Consider the following 22,174-nt stretch of genomic DNA (forward strand, 5'->3'; position numbering starts at 1 on the left):
TTGTCTTAATGTCAGAAATTTGAAAGAATTTAGAAATGAGATTCCCTTAAAACCGTAATACTTTAAGTTAAAAAGAGTCAAGATTCCTTCGTTTTAAAAGAGTACAAACATCACATCCAGCATGATTGGACACAATAGCTTTAATCTTTCGTAACTGAAATCATCTTGTGATTTGTAAAACTCGTTTAAAAGGATGTTTTAGATATCTAGACAAACAAGAAATCGCAACCCAGCATGTTAGGGCACTATTTCTCGAATTCCTAAATACAAAAGACATTGCCTCGTTTTTTTTTTTAAGATTCCTTTAGGTTAAATGAAATTTAAACATAATAAAAAAAATAATGATGCATTTAACCTATTACAAAAGGTCAACATTGGATTAATTAAGCTACCTATTTTAGTATTTCATGCAAATATAATGTAATAAATGGTAATTATGACATACGTCACATAATACTTTGATATTTCATGCATATACAATCACAAATAATATTAATAAACACATTATTATTTCATGCAAGCGAGTACAAAATGACAAAGATAATAATATTTCATCCAAGAATACGACATAATAAACAATAAGGATAAATGTATAATCATACTTCATGACAATATAACTTACATAAATAAATAATTTTCATGTAAACATATAAAATCAATGATAACAAGTAACTCACGCAATGAATTTACATATTAAAACAATTAACACAAATATATTAGTAACATATGGACATATATAATAAAACTTAAAAGAATCACATATTTGGCACAATAAATAAATAAGGAAATTTTAGAGTGTTTAAGAAATACTAAAACGTAGTTTAATATATATATAAATAATAAAACCTTATGATAATATACATACTACATGTTTAGTACACATAAATATAATACTTAATAATAATTTATAAATTTCATAATAGTATAATATATATTAATAAAATAATAAAATAATGTAATGATGAATGAATTTTACATATTTAATAATATATATATAAAAATAATGTTTAATAGTAATTTATAAAATTTTAAAACTATACATGATGATATGTATTAAGAATAAATATATGATAAAATATAAAATAATATAATATAATGTATATAAAATTTATAAGAAACATATAATAATATAATAACAAAAAATAATTTTATTATTTATATATAATTATCATTTTAAAAAATATATAATACATATATATAAAAAATATTTAATAAAATATAAATAATACATATACCATATAAATAAGATAATAATACATAATATACAAAAATAAAATAATTTTATAATATTTATACATAATTAACATTTTAAAATATATATAATACATATATTAAAAATATTTAATTAATAAAATATAAATAATACATGTACCATAATATAATATATATATAATATAATAAAATAAATGGATTTCGTATTTTTAATAATAATATAAAATATAAAATAATAATATACATCAAATAAATAATAAAGTTTAAAATAAATAAATTTATAAGTGTAATGGGACTAAAATGAAAAGCAATTAAAATTTTGGGCTAATTTAAAAATAAAAAAATTAGCTAATTTAAAAATAAAAAAATTTAGGCCTATTTAAAAAACGCATTAAAACCGAGGGATTCATCGGGCAATTAACCCTTATCCCAAAAACGACGTCGTTCCTCAGAATGAGTTTAATAGCCATTGGGACTAAATTGAAACAACTATAAAAGAGTAGGGCCGAATTAAAATATAAAATGAAATTATAAAGATTAAAAATACGGAAGGACTAATTGGGCAATTAGCCCATTTTCCAAAAACACGCGGATCCTCCTCGGGTCACGGGTCAACGCACGGATCCTGGGCTAAACGGTGCCGTTTCAGTGCTTATTGGACTTAAGCAAAACGACACCGTATACATTACCCTATATAAATCAATTTTTGTTTCAAAAATCATTTTAAAAACCGTTTCAGAAAAAAAAAAGCTTTAAAATCCTCTGAAAGAGGGGAGAGGAAAGGCCCTCCGGGCTCTCGCCTCCGTCAGGCTAAGCTCCGGTCTTCGGGCATACACGTGCCCACCCGCCACCGCCAACGCGCCACCACACACGGTGGTCGGACGGTTAAAAACCCTTGTTCTTTCAAGAAAATCGCAGGTAACCACTTCCTTTTTAATATTTCAGTAGTTTATTTGATAAAAAATGTTTCGTATACTCGTTGAATAAATAACAGAATACAAAACTTAAATCACCTTTTTAGAAAAACTACTTGAACTTCCTTTTTTATGAATATGTGTAAGTATCTTTTCTATTTTGTAAAAATCGGTCCTTTACATCGTTCTGATTCAGGCTTTTATAGCCACTATTTACAACATATTTACATCCTTTTTTATTTTTTTGCCATATTTGTTTCGTTTCTGTCATTTTTCTTTCTCTTTTTGCAGGCAATCGAGGAAAATCCGGCGATGATCGTGCTGGTGATGTAGATCTACCGGTGGTGTTGATCACGGTGTGATTCGGAGCCTGGAATCACGGCCTTGATGGTGGACAGCTGGAACGACGCGATACGAGCAGTCGCGTCGTTTGGAATGTTTGCGGCGCGAAGGTTTCCCAAGAAACCCTAAGTCTCCTGAAACTATTTGGTATCCGGTCAAACACCATTATTGGGCCATAGGGTTTAACTTGGGTCTGGTACGGGTTATTGGGCTTAAGTCTAAATGGGTGTAGGCTTATTGGGTTGTAAACCGGGTACTCGATAGTTGGGTTACGGGTTAATGAGTTAATAAAATGTAATTGGGCTGTAAATGAATTTTGGGCTTTGTACATGGACTGTAATAAATAAACATTTATTTATTTATTTTTTATTCTTGGTTTTAAAGCCCGGACAGAATTGGGTTATTACAAAAATTATTTGATTTCACTGAGAAAATGGACTGCTTTGATGAGAGAAATCTAAAAATTGCTTATTGACTACCTCAGACGATGAAGGTGGTGAAATGATCAAAGGGTACATTTATAGAACACAAAGATGAGCTTTTAAAGCTAGAAAATGGAAGTCACTAAGTCACATGTTTTGGAGAATTTGGGTACTTTATGATATGATTTCGTTGGCTCTAATTATGGAATCTCCCACGTCTAATTATAATTGCTTCTTTTTTCCAATTGCAAATATGGGAATAAGCCAAAGTTTTAAATTTTAATTACGAATCATATATGATTCATATTTATTTACGTTGATGAGTTGGTGAGTGTGAGATTGTAATCATTCAGGTAAATTATTAAATTATTATTAAGTTTACAAAAAATTATAAAATGACCATTAAATTATCGGAAAGTTTTTATTTATGTCATTACATTGTTAAAATTGTCATTGTATGATAATCTCTATTCACACCGCACCAGTTGAAAACTTTTTTTTCTCCTTCTCTTGTATAATTCAGTTTTTTTTTCATGAAACAACTTTGAACGTTAAAAATTTGAGAACCAAAATTCAAACAATTTTTTTCGTTGATCTCCGACACTAACTGTCTGATTAATTTAGATTTAAGGTATGTTATTCTACTCGTTGATAGGTACTGATCCGCCATACTGATTGTCAAATTGTCGGTTGAAGCTTACTTGCTGAATTTTTTTAAGAAAAAAACCCTCATAACTTAGTGACTTAAATAAAACCTTAACAAGGTTTTGTATTTTTTTTTTTTACAAAAGAAGTTTTAATGGAGATAAGAGAAAAGTTGCAAATGTTAAAAGATTCAAACTTTACACAAAATAAACATCATTTTTTAAAGATGATTGTATGAAAAAATTGAAATAAGTTCCAAATTCCAACCATGCTTAAGTAATGAATTTGTGTTTTATTATGGAATAATGAAATGAAAATCCCATAAAAAAATAAAGTATTGCTATTGTTGGGGACTGACTTGTATAAATAACGAGATAATAAAAGTGAAGAAGAACGAATGCAAATATTTTACGTGAAAAACCCTCAAAGAGGAAAAAATAGGAAACTAATTAAATTAAAGTTCTTTCTTTGGACCAATTATCGATTAGTAGATTTAGCTTGTATGAATCAATATTGGTTTAATACTAATTAATAAAGCATTCGTTTCAATATTATAAGGATCCGTATGTATCTGCGTCTGAAAATTAGTTAATAGTGCATTTTCCCTATATTATGCATGTATCGTGCCGGGTATATGAAAACAAATAAATGGTCACAAGGACTGTCTTACCTTTTATTCTGATACACGATACTAATTTAATGACATACATATCAATTAGATCGACAAATGAATAAACAAAATCCTATTTAAACTCTCAAATTTTCTCTTTTGTAGAAATCTCTCACTCTTTTGTATCCCTATAATAATCAAATCGAAACCCAGATTGATTAATTTTATTTGAAAAAAAATGATAAAGTTCATAATGAACTTAAAATCACCATGTATATAAAAATGAATGGTATTATTATTACTTATCAATAAAATTCACATTCAAAAAAAGGGGGAAATTTTTTTGTTTTATGGTACAAAATTCATTCATATATATCAGTTATTTTTCAAGAAAAAAAGAGAAGAAAACAGGGGATCTGTTGAATTTCAAATAGTTAGTTTCACTAATAAGATGTGAAGACTTACTTCACATTTGGAATTGCACAAAAAAGACTATTTATCTCAGAGAGGTCGACGTAAAATTCTAGGAAAACGTCAACGATTGCTATCTTATTTATCAAAGACAAATAAAATATGTTCTAAAGAATTAATTAGTGAGTTGGATATTCGAGAACAAAAAAAGCGTTAATTTGCAAATTTTGAATTAGTTGATTTATTAGATTTTCATTTTGATGTACTTGTTTTCCTTTTTACAATTCATGTAAGAATGAATCGAGGAAAAACTTATGAATCTATCAACTATAGAAAAAATAGACCTTATAATAGTCAATATGGGGCCTCATCACCCATCAATGCATGGTGTTCTTCGTCTCATCATTACTCTAGATGGTAAAGATGTTGTTGATTGTGAATCAATATTAGGTTATTTACACAAAGGAATGGAAAAAATTGCGGAAAACTAATCAATTATACAATATTTGCCTTATGTATCACGTTGACTATGTTCACAGAAGCAATAACTGTAAATAGACCAAAACAATTGGGGAATATTCAAGTCCTTAAAAGGGCCAACTATATCATAGTAATTATGTTGGAGTTGAGTCGTATAACTTCTCATCTATTATGGCTTGGACCTTTTATGATGGTTATTGGTGCACAGACCCCCTTTTTCTATATTTTTAGAGAAAGATAATTAGTATATGATCTATTCGAAGCTGCCACCGATATGAGAATGATGCATAATTATTTTCGTATCAGAGGAGTGGTGACCGATCTACCTTACGGCTAAATAGATAAATGTTTTGATTTCTGTGATTATTTTTTAACAGGAATTGTTGAATATCAAAAACTTATTACGCGAAATCCTATTTTTTAGAACGAGTTAAAGGGATAGGCATTATTGGTGGAAAAGAAGCAATAAATTGCGGTTTATCTGGCCTAATGTTATGAGCATCTAGAATCAAATGGGATCTTTGGAAAGTTGATCATTATGAGTGGGGCGAATGAGGTATCACCTTTTTCACTAAATGAGTAAACAAACGATAGTACAATATAGAGAAGATAACCTAAATGTACAACCTATACATTACCTAAAACCCCAAATACAAAGCTCAAAATCTCAAAGGGCAAACCGGTAAACAAAACCCTAAACTCATAAGGTACTCACAAAAGGGTATAAAATACTCTCCATAATTACCATAAAACTCTCATCAAAACTCATATGCGTTTACATTTTGTTGCCCCCAAAGAAAATCCCTTTTTTTTTATTGGCCTCTCAAAATAAGGATACAAAATGCCTTTAAAGAGGCTAAGATTAGAGCTCTAATCATATTAAAATATCTATGGAACAATTAGAGTTTAACTAAGAAAAGATAGTAAAATTTAACTTGGAGAAGAATACGAGACACACCCCTTAGGATTATCAATTAAATTTCACAAACTTAATTTTTCCTAACCCGATTTTTAGGACATGATAGAAAAAGTCAACAGTTATGATGAAGTGAGGAATGGGTTTATATAGAAAAAAGGGATGAACATAAAAACTAAGTAAATGAGAGGCACTAAGTGAAATTAATTGGGATACAGAAATATTTGATTTGCTGGCAAAGAATGGAATTTGCCATGTGTGTGATGATTATTCGAATCCAATAGGCCAATTTTTAAATGATAACATGAGCACAACGTTGTCACTATCATAACTACAATTAATTTAGCACTTTGCATATATCATGTCACCAGCACACAGCAAAAGACAGTACAAATTGCAAATTTGTATCTTTGGGTATCTTTAATATTAATTAAAGTTCTCTAATAATCAGGCTCACAGGCTGCTGAAATTCATTTAACTCAAAGAATTAAGTCAATAAGAGTTGAGCTAAATTCAAGTTTTCCTTACTTGAAACGAGAAATTATTTTAAATATAATATGCCTTTGTGATTATTTTAAATAAATTATTTTTAATGTAAATGCGTTGTATGTAATTTTATACTTTTAATCTTTAATTAATTAAGTTTTGAATTACTTATTTTTATTATTATTACATATCATTGATAATGATAATTTCTCTTAATTTTTAAATAATATAGGATAATCTATAAAATAGTCATTTTTATTTGCCTCTGGTTACATTTTAATCACTTATATATAAAATGTTACGTTTTAATCACTTATGTTATTATTTTGTTACGAAGTGATCACTCTACCATTAAGTTCCGTTATCTCTCTAACGGTAATCCTAGGTGGCAGTACAACTAGATTTTAGGTGCCAACTTGAATTTCTAAATGGAATGTGTAAGAACCAATTTTGGCCCGGACCCATACACATACAAAAACCAAAAAAATAAACAAAAATATTAAATATTCATTTACAGATAATAGACCCAAAAAGAAAAACCCTGCCCAATTACATTAAACAAATGACCCAACGACAGAAGGCCCAAATTCAGCTAACCTAGGAAGCCTTAGGTTACCCACGCCGCAACCCCCACGTTCAGCGCCTCTCCACCACGTATGTCGGAACGCCCGTGCACGACCCCCAGCTCGCACGTCCACGCCCCTTGTCCTCCACGACTTCCACAACCTGCACATTGAAGCAAGGAAACAGCCATAAACAGTTCTTGTATTCGGCTATAAAGCCTTCGGATTTTTTATTGTAAAGGGAGGTTTTTTGGTTTTTCTCGGAGAACATAGATACAAAAATCAAATACAAACTGAAAATCAACAGCAACAATACTTGTGAAAGGTGATTTGAGATCTGTTTTTTCTTTTGGGTTTTTTCCCCCTTTATTTTTATCTACTGCTTATAAAAAATAATAGGAGAGGAAAACCTTACCTCCAGCCTCTCATCGCGTTCCTTTTGCGCGTAATTGACCACCAGGACCGATGGTGGTGTGATGGCACTCCATCATCTCCGTTAGGGTGCGCCGAAACCCTAGCAAATGGGATTTGGTTTGTGGCTTGCGAAAATGGCAGATTGCCATTCATTTTTCTTTAATTTTGGTAACAAAACAAAACGACGCCGTGTAGGGGAAGGGGATCTGCGCGTCAACCCGCTTTCTAATCCAGTTCCGTGTTTTTGCGCATCAAATGGGAGATTTGCGTAGATAGTCCTTCCCTTTTGCGCTGGCTTGCAATTGAAACTCGTTTATCTTTTCCTTATTTTTTAAATTGTCCCAGGAATTTGCGCGGCTACTCATTCTAGTCCACGCTAAAATGATTCGTTTTGGGGCATGGTTTATTTTCTTTTTTCGTCCCTACGAATCCGCGCGCACTGTGTTTTGGTCCTTGGCTTTAATTTCAATGTTATATTTTACTTGTTAACTATCCCTTTAAAGTTTGATTTTATTTCAATTGAGTTTTTCTTTCATTTCAATATGTTTTTTTTTTATTTTCTTTATTTTCCTTTGTTTTTACTTTGTTGCTTTTTATTTCACTTATTTTAAATTCTTTTTTTATATTTTTATGTTTTAAAGACTTATGTGATATTTAAATATTCTTATACATTTTTGTATTTACACATAATTTAGTTTTTTATAATATATTATTGGTGAAATATTATTTTATGTAAATATTCTTCCTTTTAAAATCTATTCATATATAATTTATTTCCTAAAACCCTATTTTATTATTTTTATTATTTTAAACACTTTTATATACTTATATTCTTACATACCAATTATTTATACTAAGTTGCTTTTTATGTAAATTGATATATGTATTATTTTGTATATTATTTATTTTAAATATTTATGTTAAAATTCAATTGTATTACTGCTTAATATACTGTTTGCTTTTATTTTTCTCTTTTTTTTAAATTCTCGTACCTATGATTTGTTTTAAAACCTTTGTATTATTTGTTTAGTAATGCTTTCAAATTTCCCTCTCTTCCTTGTTATTCATTTTATCTTATTTTAAAACTTGATATTTCATTTGTGTAATTTGTTTGGAATTTCTTTTAAATTGGCCTAATTCATTAGCCTTTGGTTATTAACATTTGTATTTATATAGCATATAATATGTTGCCATTGCATGTACTCCTTCGTGTTTTCTCATTATTATTCATGTACTCATTGGTTGGTTCCTGATGAGATCCTCTACCGGTGTGGGAGTTTTGATTGGGTACCTTTGCCTGGAATTTGGGGAGCCATTGGATATACCCATTTGCTTGTTTTAAGACAGTACTGATCAAGACAGTTTATACCGATAACACATGGACTAGCCCAGAGTGAGTTCTCGCATGGGGATAACAATTATAAGAAGAAGGTTCGAGAGATTTCTGATGCTTGGAAACAGACGTGCCGGATGAGGAGATTGGTTGTTGGATCAATGACGACTCCTGAATACAAGGGGTGGTTGAGCAAAAAGGTTAATGATAATATCCCAGGGTCGAGTTTGGAGGGTGTTGGTTCGATGGAAGAATACTTGCAGGTAATCCCCTCCGAGCTTAAAACCATAAAACAAGACTTTGAAGAGAGAAATGCGGAGTTAGGAAAGAAGATAGAATAGTTGGAGGAAGAAAAGATGCATTTAAGGTTGAATGTTGATGTCCAGAAACTCGAGGCCAAGAAGTTGAGAAAAGGGAAAAGAAAGGTTGAAGAAGACTTGGACAGTCTGGAGGTGATTAGCTACGTATGTCGATGAGAACTGCTGGATTAGGAAAGATGTCAGAGCAGTGGCGACAGGAAATTTAAGAGGAAAAGGTTAAAGCTGATCAGTAGGAGAAGAAGTTCCATGATGCTCGAGCACGCGAAAGCGCCTTAAAGAAGAGTTTGGTTGAGGGCCAAGATGAGAAGAAGTGTTAGTAGCTTGGGTAGCTGAGTTAGAAAAGGCACTGCATCAGTATCGTGGTCTTAACTCTGACATTGAACTAAGAGCCAGCCTGAGCAGGATCGAGGATTTGAAAGGAAAAGTGAAAGAACTCGAGACTACGCTACAGAACTGTGAGCTTCGAATTGAATTCCTTAAGGCGAGCAATGAGCAGTGGAAGTAATAACTCCATTGATCGTAGAACCAGGTCAGGGAAAGAGATTATATCATGGGCGAGGCCATGGCTCAGATTTGAGAAGTGGCCGATCATTTACAGACCTTAGTGGTTCAGGCTGATGTGCTAAGTGTGAAGTATAAGTTAGAATCAGACCGGGGTCATGAGCTGGCTTGCCTTCTTAAGAAAGTTAAAACTTTAAGTATTAGGGCAAAACCGTATATATGATCTATTTTATGTAAAGGATTTTACTTTTTAATGAAGTTTTTTAAATGGAATTGAATTAGAATCGACGTCTTTTTAGTTTTGCATTCATTTCATGCATTTGCATTTCATTGCACCATGTGCATTAAATTTCACAAAAAGAACCTTAATTAATTGAAAATTGTATTATAGTTACCCTGGAACATCAATACTACACATGGAAAAAGACCAAAGCTATGGATCAAAGGTTGGAAAAATTAGAGCAAATACAGAAAGAAATGTAGGAATAGATGCAAGCGCAAATGCAAAAGTAGTTAGCTAAGATCCAGCAAGATATAAAGGATCAAATGATGGAATCTCGGAAGAGTATGATGAGTCAATTGACTCAGCTACAAGTTGGAAGGCTGAAAAATGGGAAGAATCCCATGATCAATACTGAGGATGATAGCGAGATCCTTGCTTGCCCTCCAGGTTTTACCCCAACAAATACCCCAGTGCCTCCGCAAAAGGGTATCTATCAGTATCAAACCCCAATATCTGACTGGTACTTTGGCACAAATAAATGTCTCGATGGGCTCGTGTTCTAACCTCAAAAACAGTCGAGTAAATCCTGCAGTCTTTGACTTCGATGAGGTAGCAGAAGTAGGGAAGGTAAGAGCAGAATTTCCAAAGCAACTGAAAGATCGATATAAATGGCTGGAGGAGAAATTCAAGGCATTGGAAAACGCTGATTATCACAAAATTGACGCCAGAGACCTGAGCTCGGTTCCAGACTTAATACTTCCCTATAAGTTTAAAATGCTTAAATTTGAAAAGTATAACGGGACTAGCTATCCCGCAGCTCACATCACCATGTTTTGCAGACGAATGACTGGGTATGTCAATAATGACCAATTATTGATTTACTATTTCCAAGAAAGCCTGGTTGGGCCAACATCCAAATGGTACAACCAATTAAGCCATACCCAGATCAATTCATGGAAAGATCTAGCACGTGCCTTCATGAAGTAGTATTGTCTTGTAACGAATATGATTTCTGATAAGATCACTTTACAGAGTATGGAAAAGAAACCGAATGAGAGTTTCAGGCAATACGCCCAAAGGTGGAGGGAAGTTTCCATAAAAGTTCAGGCACCTCTCTTAGAAAAAGAGACTACCATGCTTTTCATCAATACTCTGAAAGCCCCATTCATTAATCATATGTTGGGAAGCACTACTCTAAGCTTTTCAGATATAGTAATGTCTGGTGAGATGATTGAAAATGCGGTAAGGAGTGGGAAGATAGATGTAAGGGAGAGCGCTAAAAGGTCAACCCCGAGAAATAAGGAAAATGAAGTGAACATTGTGAGCATGCCTTCTAAATTGGTCAATGTAGGCCAACCGATGGCTGTAACCACTAGTTATCAAGGCTGTAGGAATTCAACTCGAGGCCAAAGTTCATGCCCATCCCGATGTCATACAAGGAGTTGTATCAAAATCTTTTTGATATGCATGCGGTGTCTCCGGTCCACTCGGAACCAGTGCAGCCTTCACTGTCAAAATGGTACGATAAGAATGCCCAATCCGAGTACCACGTAGGAATAACTGGGCACTCAATTGAAAACTACTTTACCTTTAAAAAGTTAGTTGAAAGGTTCATTGAAATGGGAATTGTGAAGTTCGACAATTCATCAGAACCTAATCAATCTGACAATGAAGTAGATGCGATATTTGAAAGTGAGGGAAAAAGAGTTGCGATGCTTTGAACAAGTCAAAAGCCTGAAAAGAATATCAGGGAATCTGAATGACACATCCGAAGATGGAATCGGCGAATAAAAGTTTCCAAACCTTTGCATACTTAGGAGTGTTTTGAATAATGGGACTGTGGAAGAGATCCTTGTATTTTTAGAGCTAATCTAGAGTAATATTCAAAACACGAGTGTTGCTTTAAGCCTAGAGGCAATAAGAATCCTTTTGTGACATAGGCTTGTGTCCAGAATTTTTATTTCAATAAAATGCATCTTTTTGAGCAAATGTTCTTTCATTCTTTATATTCCATAATATACATTCTTTTTTTCTTTAGACTGTCATTTAAATATTCTTTTATTCTTCATTCATGATCATACCATGCAATAATCATCCTTAGAATCATTTATTCTTTGGAAATATGCCTTTGTACCTACAATAGTTCTCCAGATATATATGTGTTTAAGTGAATCTCAAGACTTTGAAGGTGATAGAGATTGTAGCCTATGTCCTGATTTTGTTAAGGATGGTAGAACAAGATGAAAAATAGATCCTACTCTACAAAGGGTCAGTAGACATTGTGAGCAAGAGGTAAAGATCGGAGCCTGCATTGCCACGAAGACAAGAATCGTCATTGAGTTACCTCAAGAATTCAAAGATGTTTTTGCATAATCATGTCAAGATATGCTTGGGATATTAAGACTTGTGAACGCTAATGTCTATACGGTGTTAGAGGGACACATGTTAATAGTTTCAAGGTAGCCACACTAATCATGAGGTTTGGGTACTATTGATTCACCATGGAAGGGGATTGTATCAGTTAAACCGTATGTAGGGGGACAAGATTCATGTGTCTCATTCTTTTCTTCACAGACTTTCCCTATGTGTGGCATAGATGTTATTAGGCCATTCTTGTTTGGTATACATCGATTCATCTTGGCAGTTGTTGATTACTTCACGAAGAGGGTGAAGGTCACTTCATATGCTATTACAGGGTCGATAGGCATTAAATTTCAAAAAATCAAAAAAGAAAAAGATCAAGTGCCAACAAGTAATATCAGAAAAGATCATGTCTAATACAACTGCACAATGTTAAAAGTTTACAGTCTGTTCAAAGATCAAACACCATATCACAGTGCAGCAAAGGCAGCCAAAAAGAAAGAAACAAAAAAGAAAGAAAAACAAAAACAAAAACAACAAAAAATATTGTGAAAGGTGACTGAGACTTGCAAAGATTAACATGAAGAAGTTACCGTTTACCCTCTATACTTATCAAACTTCGGCTAAGACCTTCATCGGGGCAATGCCTTTCTCATTAGTTTGTGGAATGGAAATATTTTGTCCATTATTTATTTTCTCCAAGTCTTGCCAAAACTAACGTTGGATGAGGTAGAATAGATCCAATCCCGATATGGTCAGTCAAATTTGAAGGATATTCGGCACGGTCAGATGATGCGGGCTTTACGACAAAGGGGGTTCATCCTAAAGAATTGGGGACCTGGTGTTAAAGAAGATCCTTTCTATACAAAAGGACTTTAGAGGAAAGTGGATGCCAAACTGGGAAGGACCTTATGTAGTAAAGAATGCCTGTTCTGGAGGAGCGTTGATATTAGCTGAGATGGACAGTAGAAGCCTACCTAACCCGGTAAATTCGGATTCAATTAAGAAGTACTTCGCTTAAAAGGTGAAAACCCGCAAAGGACGCCTAAAAAAAAAGAAGAAGGAGAGGCCAAAGCGAAAACCTGCAAAGGGCGCATTGAGACCAAAGGGGTTTTGAATTGAAAACCTGAAAAGGGCAATTCAAATTTTGGCTAAAGATGAGGCATGCGGTAATCTTATTATGCTGAAATTAATGAAGAGGAAGTACACTACGTCTTGGAGCATCGACAAAGAACACTAGATCTCCTAGGCACATGATAAGCTCAAAATGGTCCTCGTGGAGTTCATACAGAGGAGCTTAGGCTGCGATATCTAGGGCACTCATTCTTGTTCCCCTTTACTTATTTTTGTATTCTGGCAATATTTACTCCCTTTGATTAATCCATTCTTCTTGAATCTTGTTCCTAATAAATTTTAGTTTTGTCTATCTTTATCTTTTATTCAAGCACTCGTATTGAAATAACGATTAATGGACAAATAATACTTTTACAAAAAAGGTTTTGCTCATTACTCTAGAAGCTTCTAAATAATACAAGAACCTGAAATGGGACTATTGTTTAGAACTTACCCAACTTAAGGGTTGGAAATATTTGTGTTCAAATTGAGATTATCTATTCAGATTTTTAATCAAAGATATCGATTGAATAAGAAAACAGGATATCGTGTCAATAACGAAAATGAGCGATATCAACCAAAGCTTAAGAGGGGATCATGATATTCCTCATTAATGCAAATGTCGGGTGTACACATCTGGTCATGATGCACGGGGAGTGGTGTAATAGACCGAATTTATGAAGGTTTCAAGTCTTATACTCCTAAGTGACGGGAGAGGGTTTGAGGATGGTACAAACCTTAGGTTCTAGAAGTACAATGAAATAGACCCTGAAGTTACAATGGGACAAACCAGTTGAGCAAAATGGGTTGTTTCTATAGGTTTTTGTTGGGAAATGCTAGCCGAGCAAAAAGATAGCATAATACGATAGTGATAAAACTCTAGTGAATAATAAATAATGACACCTTAAGCATTTAAAAAGGAATTATTCTCATGACATTTCTGCATTCATATTATTCATAACATATTTGGTTAGGAGCATCGATTCATTTTAATCATAGCATCCTAATCATTTGGCAAAAACATAAGCATATGAAACCGAGTCTACAGGACATGTTCCCTAGAGGATAGTGTAGCGACATCGGTGAATTCACAAGTCTTATCTTCCTGAAGTTGCAGGAAGCAGACTAAAAATTACATATCTTATCTCACTAAGCAGTAGTAGAGCAGATCGAAAATGGCGGGTCTTATCTCCATGTATCGGCAATAGAGCAGATTTTAGCCACCAGCCTTATCTCTCTGAGGTAGCAAGAGAACAGGTTGAAGATACAAGTCTTATCTTCCTGAAGTAGCAAAGAAGCAGACTAAAAATTATAGATCTTATCTCCATGTATCTGCTATGGAGCAGATCGAAAATGGCAAGTCTTATCTCCATGTATCGGCTATGGAGCAGATTTTAGCCACCAGCCTTCTCTCTGAGGTAGCAAGAGAGCAGGTTGAAGATACATGTCTTATCTTCCTGAGGTAGCGAGGAAGCAAACTGAAAATTGCAGATCTTATCTCCATGTATCGGCTATGGAGCAGATCGAAAATGGCGCGTCTTATCTCCATGTATTGACTATGGAGCAGATTTTAGCCACCAGCCTTCTCTCTGAGGTAGCAAGAGAGTATGTTGAAGATACAAGTCTTATATTCCTGAGGTAGCGAGGAAGTAGACTGAAAATTGCAGATCTTATCTCCATGTATCAGCTATGGAGCAGATCGAAAATGGCGAGTCTTATCTTCATATATCGGCTATGGAGCAGATTTTAGCCACCAGCCTTATCTCTCTGAGGTAGCAAGAGAGCAGGTTGAAGATACAAGTCTTATCTTCCTAAGGTAACAAGAAAGCAGACTAAAAATTACAGATTTTATCTTCATGTATCGGCAATAGGAGCAAATTTTAGCCATCAACCTTATCTACCTGAAGTTGCTGTGGAGCAGGCTGAGGTCACAAACATTATCTTCCTGAAGTTGCTGTAAGACTACTTGAAAAAGAGGAGCACCAAAGAAGTTGAAGATTTAGCAAGATCGGACAAAATTGGTTTTTTTAGGGTCTTTGCTCTGTTCTCGTTACATAACAAGGGGCAAAGAGGGGCAGTTGTAAGGCCCAATTTTGGCCCGGGCCCATACACATACAAAAACCAAAAAATAAAACAAAAATATTAAATATCCATTTACAAATAATAGACCCAAAAAGAAAAACCCAGCCCAATCACATTAAACAAATGGCCCAACAACAGAAGGCCCAAATTCAGCTAACCTAGGAAGCCCTAGGTTACCCACGCCATAACCCCCACGTTTAGCGCCTCTCCACCACGTATGTCGGCACGCCCGTGTATGACCACCAGCTCGAGCGTCCACGCCCCTTGTCCTTCACGACTTCCACGACCTGCACATTGAAGCAAGGAAACAGCCAGAAACAATTTTTGTATTCGGCTATAAAGCCTTCGAATTTTTTATTGTAAAGGGAGGTTTTTTTGTTTTTCTCGGAGAACATAGATACAAAAATCAAAAACAAACTGGAAATCAATAGCAACAATACTTGTGAAAGGTGATTTGAGATCTGTTTTTTCTTTCGGGTTTTTTCCCCTTTTATTTTTATCTGGTGCTTGTAAAAAATAATAGGAGAGGAAAACCTTACCTCCGGCCTCTCATCGTGTTCCTTCTACGCGTAATCGACCACCAGGATCGATGGTGGTGTGATGACGCTCCATCATCTCCTTTAGGGTGCGCTGAAACCGTAGCAAATGGGATTTGGTTTGTGGCTTGCGAAAATGGCATATTGCCATTCATTTTTCTTTAATTTTGATAACAAAGCAAAACGACGCCGTGTAGGAGAAGGGGATCCTCGCGTCAACCTGCGTAATATATAAATTTGAAACTGAAAATAAATTATAATATTCACTTTTCCGAAACTCTCTTTTCCATCCAAAAAAAAAAAAACACTCCCCTGATTTCCAATAAGTCATTTACTTTGCAAAACATTTTTACTCCAACGTTTTGATTCTCAGGGAGCAAAACACTATCTTCCTCACAAAGCTTCAATTTGGTTCCCTGATTCATTCGTCTTCCAGCGTTTTAACTGCATGACTTGGTATTGCACCATCCAGGTAAAACTCTTTCCTTTTCTTCAAACTATCCGTGCGTTTGCTGTGCGATGGACATGCTGAAATTTTATAGATTTGAACTCGCTTTGTAGAGTCTTTATGTTGTGGATAATGGAACATATTTCTGATTTATCTCTGGATTTTTAAGTGTATTTCTTTATAACTGGATTTTGAAGTGCATTTCTTGCTTCACACAACATTAAAAAATTGTGCCCACATTTTCTAAAGATATTATTTTATTCTAATTTTTTTCAAAACATATTAGCTGTGCCAATTTTAATTTATATCAAGAAAAAGATCAAATTCGTATAAATTATTATAAGGAAATACTATAATTTATAATCTCCATTAATTATCTCATAGCATTATAATTGATTGGGATTTTCATAGACATCTTAATTTATTACTTAGATAATGCATCCTTATTACAAAAATAAATTAAGACAAGAAGTAAAGAAATTATTACAAGAGATGAAAGGGAAAGGTTGAAGAGCCTGTCATTTATGAAAAAACAACAATTCGAGAACTAATATGAAATGAATCAAAGAGACAATCCAACAAACAATCCATAAAAGAATAATCAAAGAAAATTTTCTAAAACGACAATATTTATGGAGTGCAAATGTATTCAGCAGCCACCCTTCTTCCACAGTTATTGAGTAAGAGACTCAATGAAATAGGAAGGTTGAGTTTAATGTCTAACACATTAGCTCGGACAGCAGTGCAAAGGCAAACCGCAGCTTCAAGATCAGCCAACCCATGGATCAAACTGCAGCATGGTTGGGTTGGTACGTTGCCGAGGTCGAGATTCACCAAACCACCCAACAGATTAACACACACACCAAGGTTCAATGGATTACAAGTACCATAATAGCTTTGAGCGCTACCATCGTTGGGAAACTTGTATCCGGGACGGATAACAACAGGGTTCCGAGATTTTGTGGGGTAAAAAGAACCATTAGGATTGTACAAGCCCAATTTGGGCCCAATACCCAAAACCCACTAAGCCTAAACCCCACCTAACCCTAGCCCACTAGCCTAAACTCCTTCAAGAAACCCTAGCCGTCAGCACATGCTCCCCTCTGCTCCACCACCGACGTCTGCAAGCACCACCACTGTACCACCGCCCCACTTGCGCCGCAACATTCAAAAAGCGTAATAGACAAATATTAAAAAGAAATGTAGTGGCTATTTAAAGCCAAATCGAGAGAACCATGTAAGGAGAGGACATTCGATTCTTTTAGAAATAAAAAGCAAACAATATTCGATTTCAAAAAAAATAGAGACTTTAGCAACATCAAAAGCAGGGAATACCCTCATATCAAAGATCGGAGAACCAAAAACAGCAAGCCTAAGGTCTATTTTCTTTTTTTCTTTTCGAATTTATTTACATATATTATCCCTATTTTTAACAAAACAACACATATATTCAATAAATAAAAAAAATATAAAAAAAGAGGGAAAAATCTACCTACGGGCGATTTTCGGCCACCGTGTACGGTGGCCGGAGCGACGGGACCACGGTGGCGCTTACCGCACCTCACGGCTTCTGGGGCCGGATCGAGAGAGGAGAGAGGATTTAGCTTTTTAGGAGAAGAGGGGAGAAATGAAAAAATAAAAAAATAAATGTCTTATATAGGCCGGCAAAACGGTGCGTTTTGCCCGGCCATTTTAAAACCCAGAAACGGCGCCGTTTAGGCGCGACCCGAAGACCCGACCCGTCCTACCCTGGGATCCGCGTGTTTTTGCTCTGATGGTCTAATTACGCGCGAGGTCCTTCCGCTTTTCACACATTTTGCAATCAAGTTTTCATTTCTTTTAAATTAGCCTCAAGTTTATCGCTTATGATTTGGTCCTCCTTCAAAGGCGCTGCTTTTAAGGACTTGGGAAAATTTCCTTTTTGGCCCTCTGTAGTCGCACGCGTATTCAAATAGGTCCCCCTTTTTTATATTTCCTTTCGAATTAGGCCCAAAACTCTGTTTTAGTTTCGGATTTGATCCTTTTTTAGATTTAATCTAATTTTTATATTATTTTTACCTTATTTTCTATTTTGTAGCATTATTTATTATTATATTAATCATTATTGTTATTATTATTATATATACATGCCTTTTATTATTATTCATATACATATATTTTAAATATTATTACCATTATTATTATTATCACTTACATGGTTACATTATTCTATTAATATATATACTTTATTGCATGTGTACGTATATACATTTCTTTATGTGTATAGTATTATTTTAATTACTTATTTACTATCATATTATATTTATTTTTGCATTTTAACATTATTATTATTACATTTTTCTTTTGCAATCACTTATATGCTACTATTTTTATACTAACTAATTTAGTATATACACATATATATATATATTTTGACGCACCTATTTTGCTTATATATACCATTACTCTTATTATTATTATCATTTCATCACCTATTTATTTGCATCTTTTATAAATTATTTCAAACTTTGAATCATCCATTATTTGTATTATCATTATTATTACTAACATAAACATACTATATAATTTTATTACGTATACATTTTTATATACTACGCATACATATCCTTTAATATTATACTATTATTATGTATGTATATATTTTTATATATTTCTTATTACTTCATTATTATGTATGTACCTAAATACATATATGTATATACTCTTTTATCATCATTATCATTACCATTGTCATTTTATTTTACCATTTTTTACATTCGGTTATTTATTTATTTGCTTGTGTGTTCGATTATTTCATTTTCCTCACGTATGTGTTTACATTTTCATATTTCTAAGCTTCACTATTGTTTCATCTTTTATAATTGTTTTTTTGACGCTATTCCATCTATCATTATGTCATTATACATATTAATATCATAGCATTTATGTTTTATTATAATCACGTTTTTTACTCAATGTATTAAAATAATTCTTTCATAAAAGCGACTTCCGGTATTAGGTAATTTGAGATAATTGTGCTCTAACTTACTGGGTTTCGATTTTTTCTCATTTAACCTAAATAACGGAATACTCTTTCAAATTACTATACGAGTTTTGAAAAATGCTTATTCTCGAAGATGCGAAGTGTCGTGCCCTAACTTACCGGGTATGATATTTTGTCATCTCGAAATAAGAATTTTGTTTCGAAATAAAGGCAATATTCGGTGTTTGAAAATTCGAGAAAACGTGCCCTAACTTACTGGGTTTCGACTTCTCTCGTTTATTCTAAATAATCGAATACCCTTTTAATAAAATACATAGATTCCATGAAAGGCAAGCTCGCTCTCGAAAATTCAAGATGTCGTGTCCTAACTTACTGGGTGTGACATTTCATATTTTGAGACGAGAAGGTTTTTAACACTTGAGCTTTTTATAAAGAAGGATCGTATTTTAAAATTCTTTCAAGTTTTCTAATTTTCGACACTAAGACACTAATTAATCAACTAGGTACCAATTTTGGGCGACGAGAGTGCTAATCCTTTCTCGAGCGTAACCGACTCCGAACCTGTTTTCTTGATTTATGAGACCAAAATTGTTGTTTAAATAAATCAAAATATTTATTAAAAAAACAACCGCTTTTACGAGGTGACCCGATCACACCTCGTCAAAAAGGATCGGTGGCGACTCCCGTTCTTTTATTTTCAAAATCCAAGTCGATTCCCGTTTTTTTTTTAAAAATGGTTACGACAAGGATTATTATCAACATTGTAAGAGCTTACTAAAGCAAAAAAGAAAAGGTTAAGAGAGAAGAAAAGAGCAGTTGATGACTTAACCTTTAAAGCCATTTTTCCAATAGAGAATAATTTGATTTCACTGAGAAAATGGACTGCTTCTTACGATGAAGGTGATGAAGTGATCAAAGGGTTTTTATAGAACACAAAGATGAGGTTTAAAACTAGAAAATGAAAGCCACTAAGTCATATCATTTGGAGAATTTGGATACTTTAGGATATGTTTTCGTTGGCTTTGATTAAGAAATATCCCAGATCTATGAATGAGTTGTTAGTATAATCATAAATCGTAATCCCAAGTATGGGACCAAGCCGAAGTTTTAAATTTTAATTATGAATCATAATTTATATATTTACAAGAGTAAAACGTTGATATGGTTATGTTATTCATCCAAACTTGAACGTGCATCTAAAATTTTGAGAGTATTTAAATAAAAGTATTAGGTTCGAAATTGAGATTATACGAAAAATAGGTCTATTTAAAATATGGACCGAGTTAGACAACAGCCACATAGACTGCCACACACGAACATGTGGTGAAATCTAAAAATTGCTTATTAACTGCCTCAGACGATGAAGGTGGTGAAATGATCAATGGGTTTTTATAGAACACAAAGATGAGCTTTTAAATATAGAAAATGGAAGTCACTAAGTCATATTATTTGGAGAATTTGGATACTTTAAGATATGGTTTCGTTGGCTCTAATTATGGAATCTCCCACGTCTATAAATGAGTTGATATTATTATTATTTTTTCTAATTGAGAATATGGTTTAAATTTTAATTATTAATCATAATTTAAATTTATTTACGTTGATGAGTTGGTTTATTCATTATCTTGAAATGATGTTATAAATTGAGTGCAAGATTTTTTTTATTCAGATCATGTGGCCAGCTTATGTGACAGATTCCAGGTTGTGTGGTTCAGAGACATAGTCGTGTGGCTAAACTATGTACAATTCGAATATAGAGTCGCACAATCATATCGTTAGACCGTTTGCAATTCGAAATTGGGTCACACGGCCGTGTAACAACTCGTGGTCACATGGGAAAAACCTGCACAAAAATTAAATAAGTCACATGGCCGTGTGGGGTGACCGTGTGTGGTACGCGGCATGTGACAGCTCTTGTCCCATGTCGTGTGCACCTATAATGACTTCCAAAACAAGACAAGTCATCACTCATTTCTTAGGTACCAAGCCAAACCAATTTCAACCAATTTCACACCTTCAAAACACATTCAAACATGCTTAAAACATACCAAAACATTCAATGTAAGTATCTAACCAATATGCCCTCATTGGCATCACATTTCATACACCAAATCAAATTCACATTCAAAGATCACAAGCCCTTATCTTATACACATGCCAGACATATCAATTCATCCATTCTATTCACATACAATTTTACCATATCTCAACCATTTTCAAGAAGTATAAACCAAATAACTAAAGGCACGTATATATAAACATATACAAGCCAAAACTAAAATATATATACACATCCACAAGTATGCTTTAATCAAAATTTAAACAACATCATAGCAAAAGAATTTAAAAGCTTCTAGTACACGTCATTTATAACTCAACATCAAAATGACCAAAACTTCTACGGAGATAAAGAACGGATAGTGTGTGTGCTCTAACTTGAACTTCCAATCAATCAACATTTTCGATGATCTACAAGGAAAGAAAACAATTAACGTAAGCAACTACTGCTTAGTAAGCTCGTATAATGCAAACTTTAACTTACCAAACATGTTTATAATCAAACCATTCATGCATAAATTCATTCATTAGCTCATGAGCATATATTTCTTTCTTATACAACACAAACCTCATAAGGTTAGTAAGTGTAACAATGAAACATATAATTCCAACATATCATGGAACATGTAATAATAAACATATCAAGTACACATTTCATCCATCACATATCCAATAAGCATAACTTTTCCATTTCAAGTGTTCATAACAACATTTTCCAATTCACATGTCAAGATCATATAACATTTCATATATATACATTCGTTTAAACATTTATCACCTGTTGAACCAAATGAAATAACA

The 22,174-nt window shown here is 33.5% G+C and overlaps 1 protein-coding gene and 1 long non-coding RNA gene across 2 annotated transcripts; one reads left to right on the forward strand and one right to left on the reverse strand.

The window, feature by feature from the left end:
• The first annotated feature begins 1,938 nt into the window (after positions 1 to 1,938).
• LOC108463436 (uncharacterized) lies at positions 1,939 to 2,830 on the forward strand. Its single transcript, XR_001868066.2, has 2 exons — positions 1,939 to 2,130; positions 2,418 to 2,830. It is a non-coding gene; the product is annotated as an uncharacterized LOC108463436 (long non-coding RNA).
• Positions 2,831 to 6,840: 4,010 nt separating this feature from the next.
• LOC108462973 (uncharacterized) lies at positions 6,841 to 7,615 on the reverse strand. The gene is made up of 2 exons (XM_017762895.2): positions 7,417 to 7,615; positions 6,841 to 7,164 (listed from the first exon to the last, which is right to left on the reverse strand). Exons 1-2 carry the CDS (start codon positions 7,566 to 7,568, stop codon positions 6,993 to 6,995), a joined length of 324 nt encoding a protein of 107 aa, XP_017618384.1. The 5' UTR covers positions 7,569 to 7,615; the 3' UTR covers positions 6,841 to 6,992.
• Between the last annotated feature and the right edge of the window lie 14,559 nt (positions 7,616 to 22,174).

This window comes from Gossypium arboreum, chromosome 10, assembly GCF_025698485.1.
Source record: "Gossypium arboreum isolate Shixiya-1 chromosome 10, ASM2569848v2, whole genome shotgun sequence".
In the NCBI taxonomy this organism is placed as follows: Eukaryota; Viridiplantae; Streptophyta; class Magnoliopsida; order Malvales; family Malvaceae; genus Gossypium; species Gossypium arboreum.

What these genes read in the sequence shown, in the direction of transcription:
- LOC108462973 (XM_017762895.2), bottom strand. Translation starts at nt 7,568, where the DNA reads ATGAATGGCAATCTGCCATTTTCGCAAGCCACAAACCAAATCCCATTT. An exon ending in AACGCGATGAGAGGCTGGAG is followed by an intron (nt 7,165 to 7,416) that starts GTAAGGTTTTCC and finishes TTCAATGTGCAG; the next exon opens with GTTGTGGAAGTCGTGGAGGA.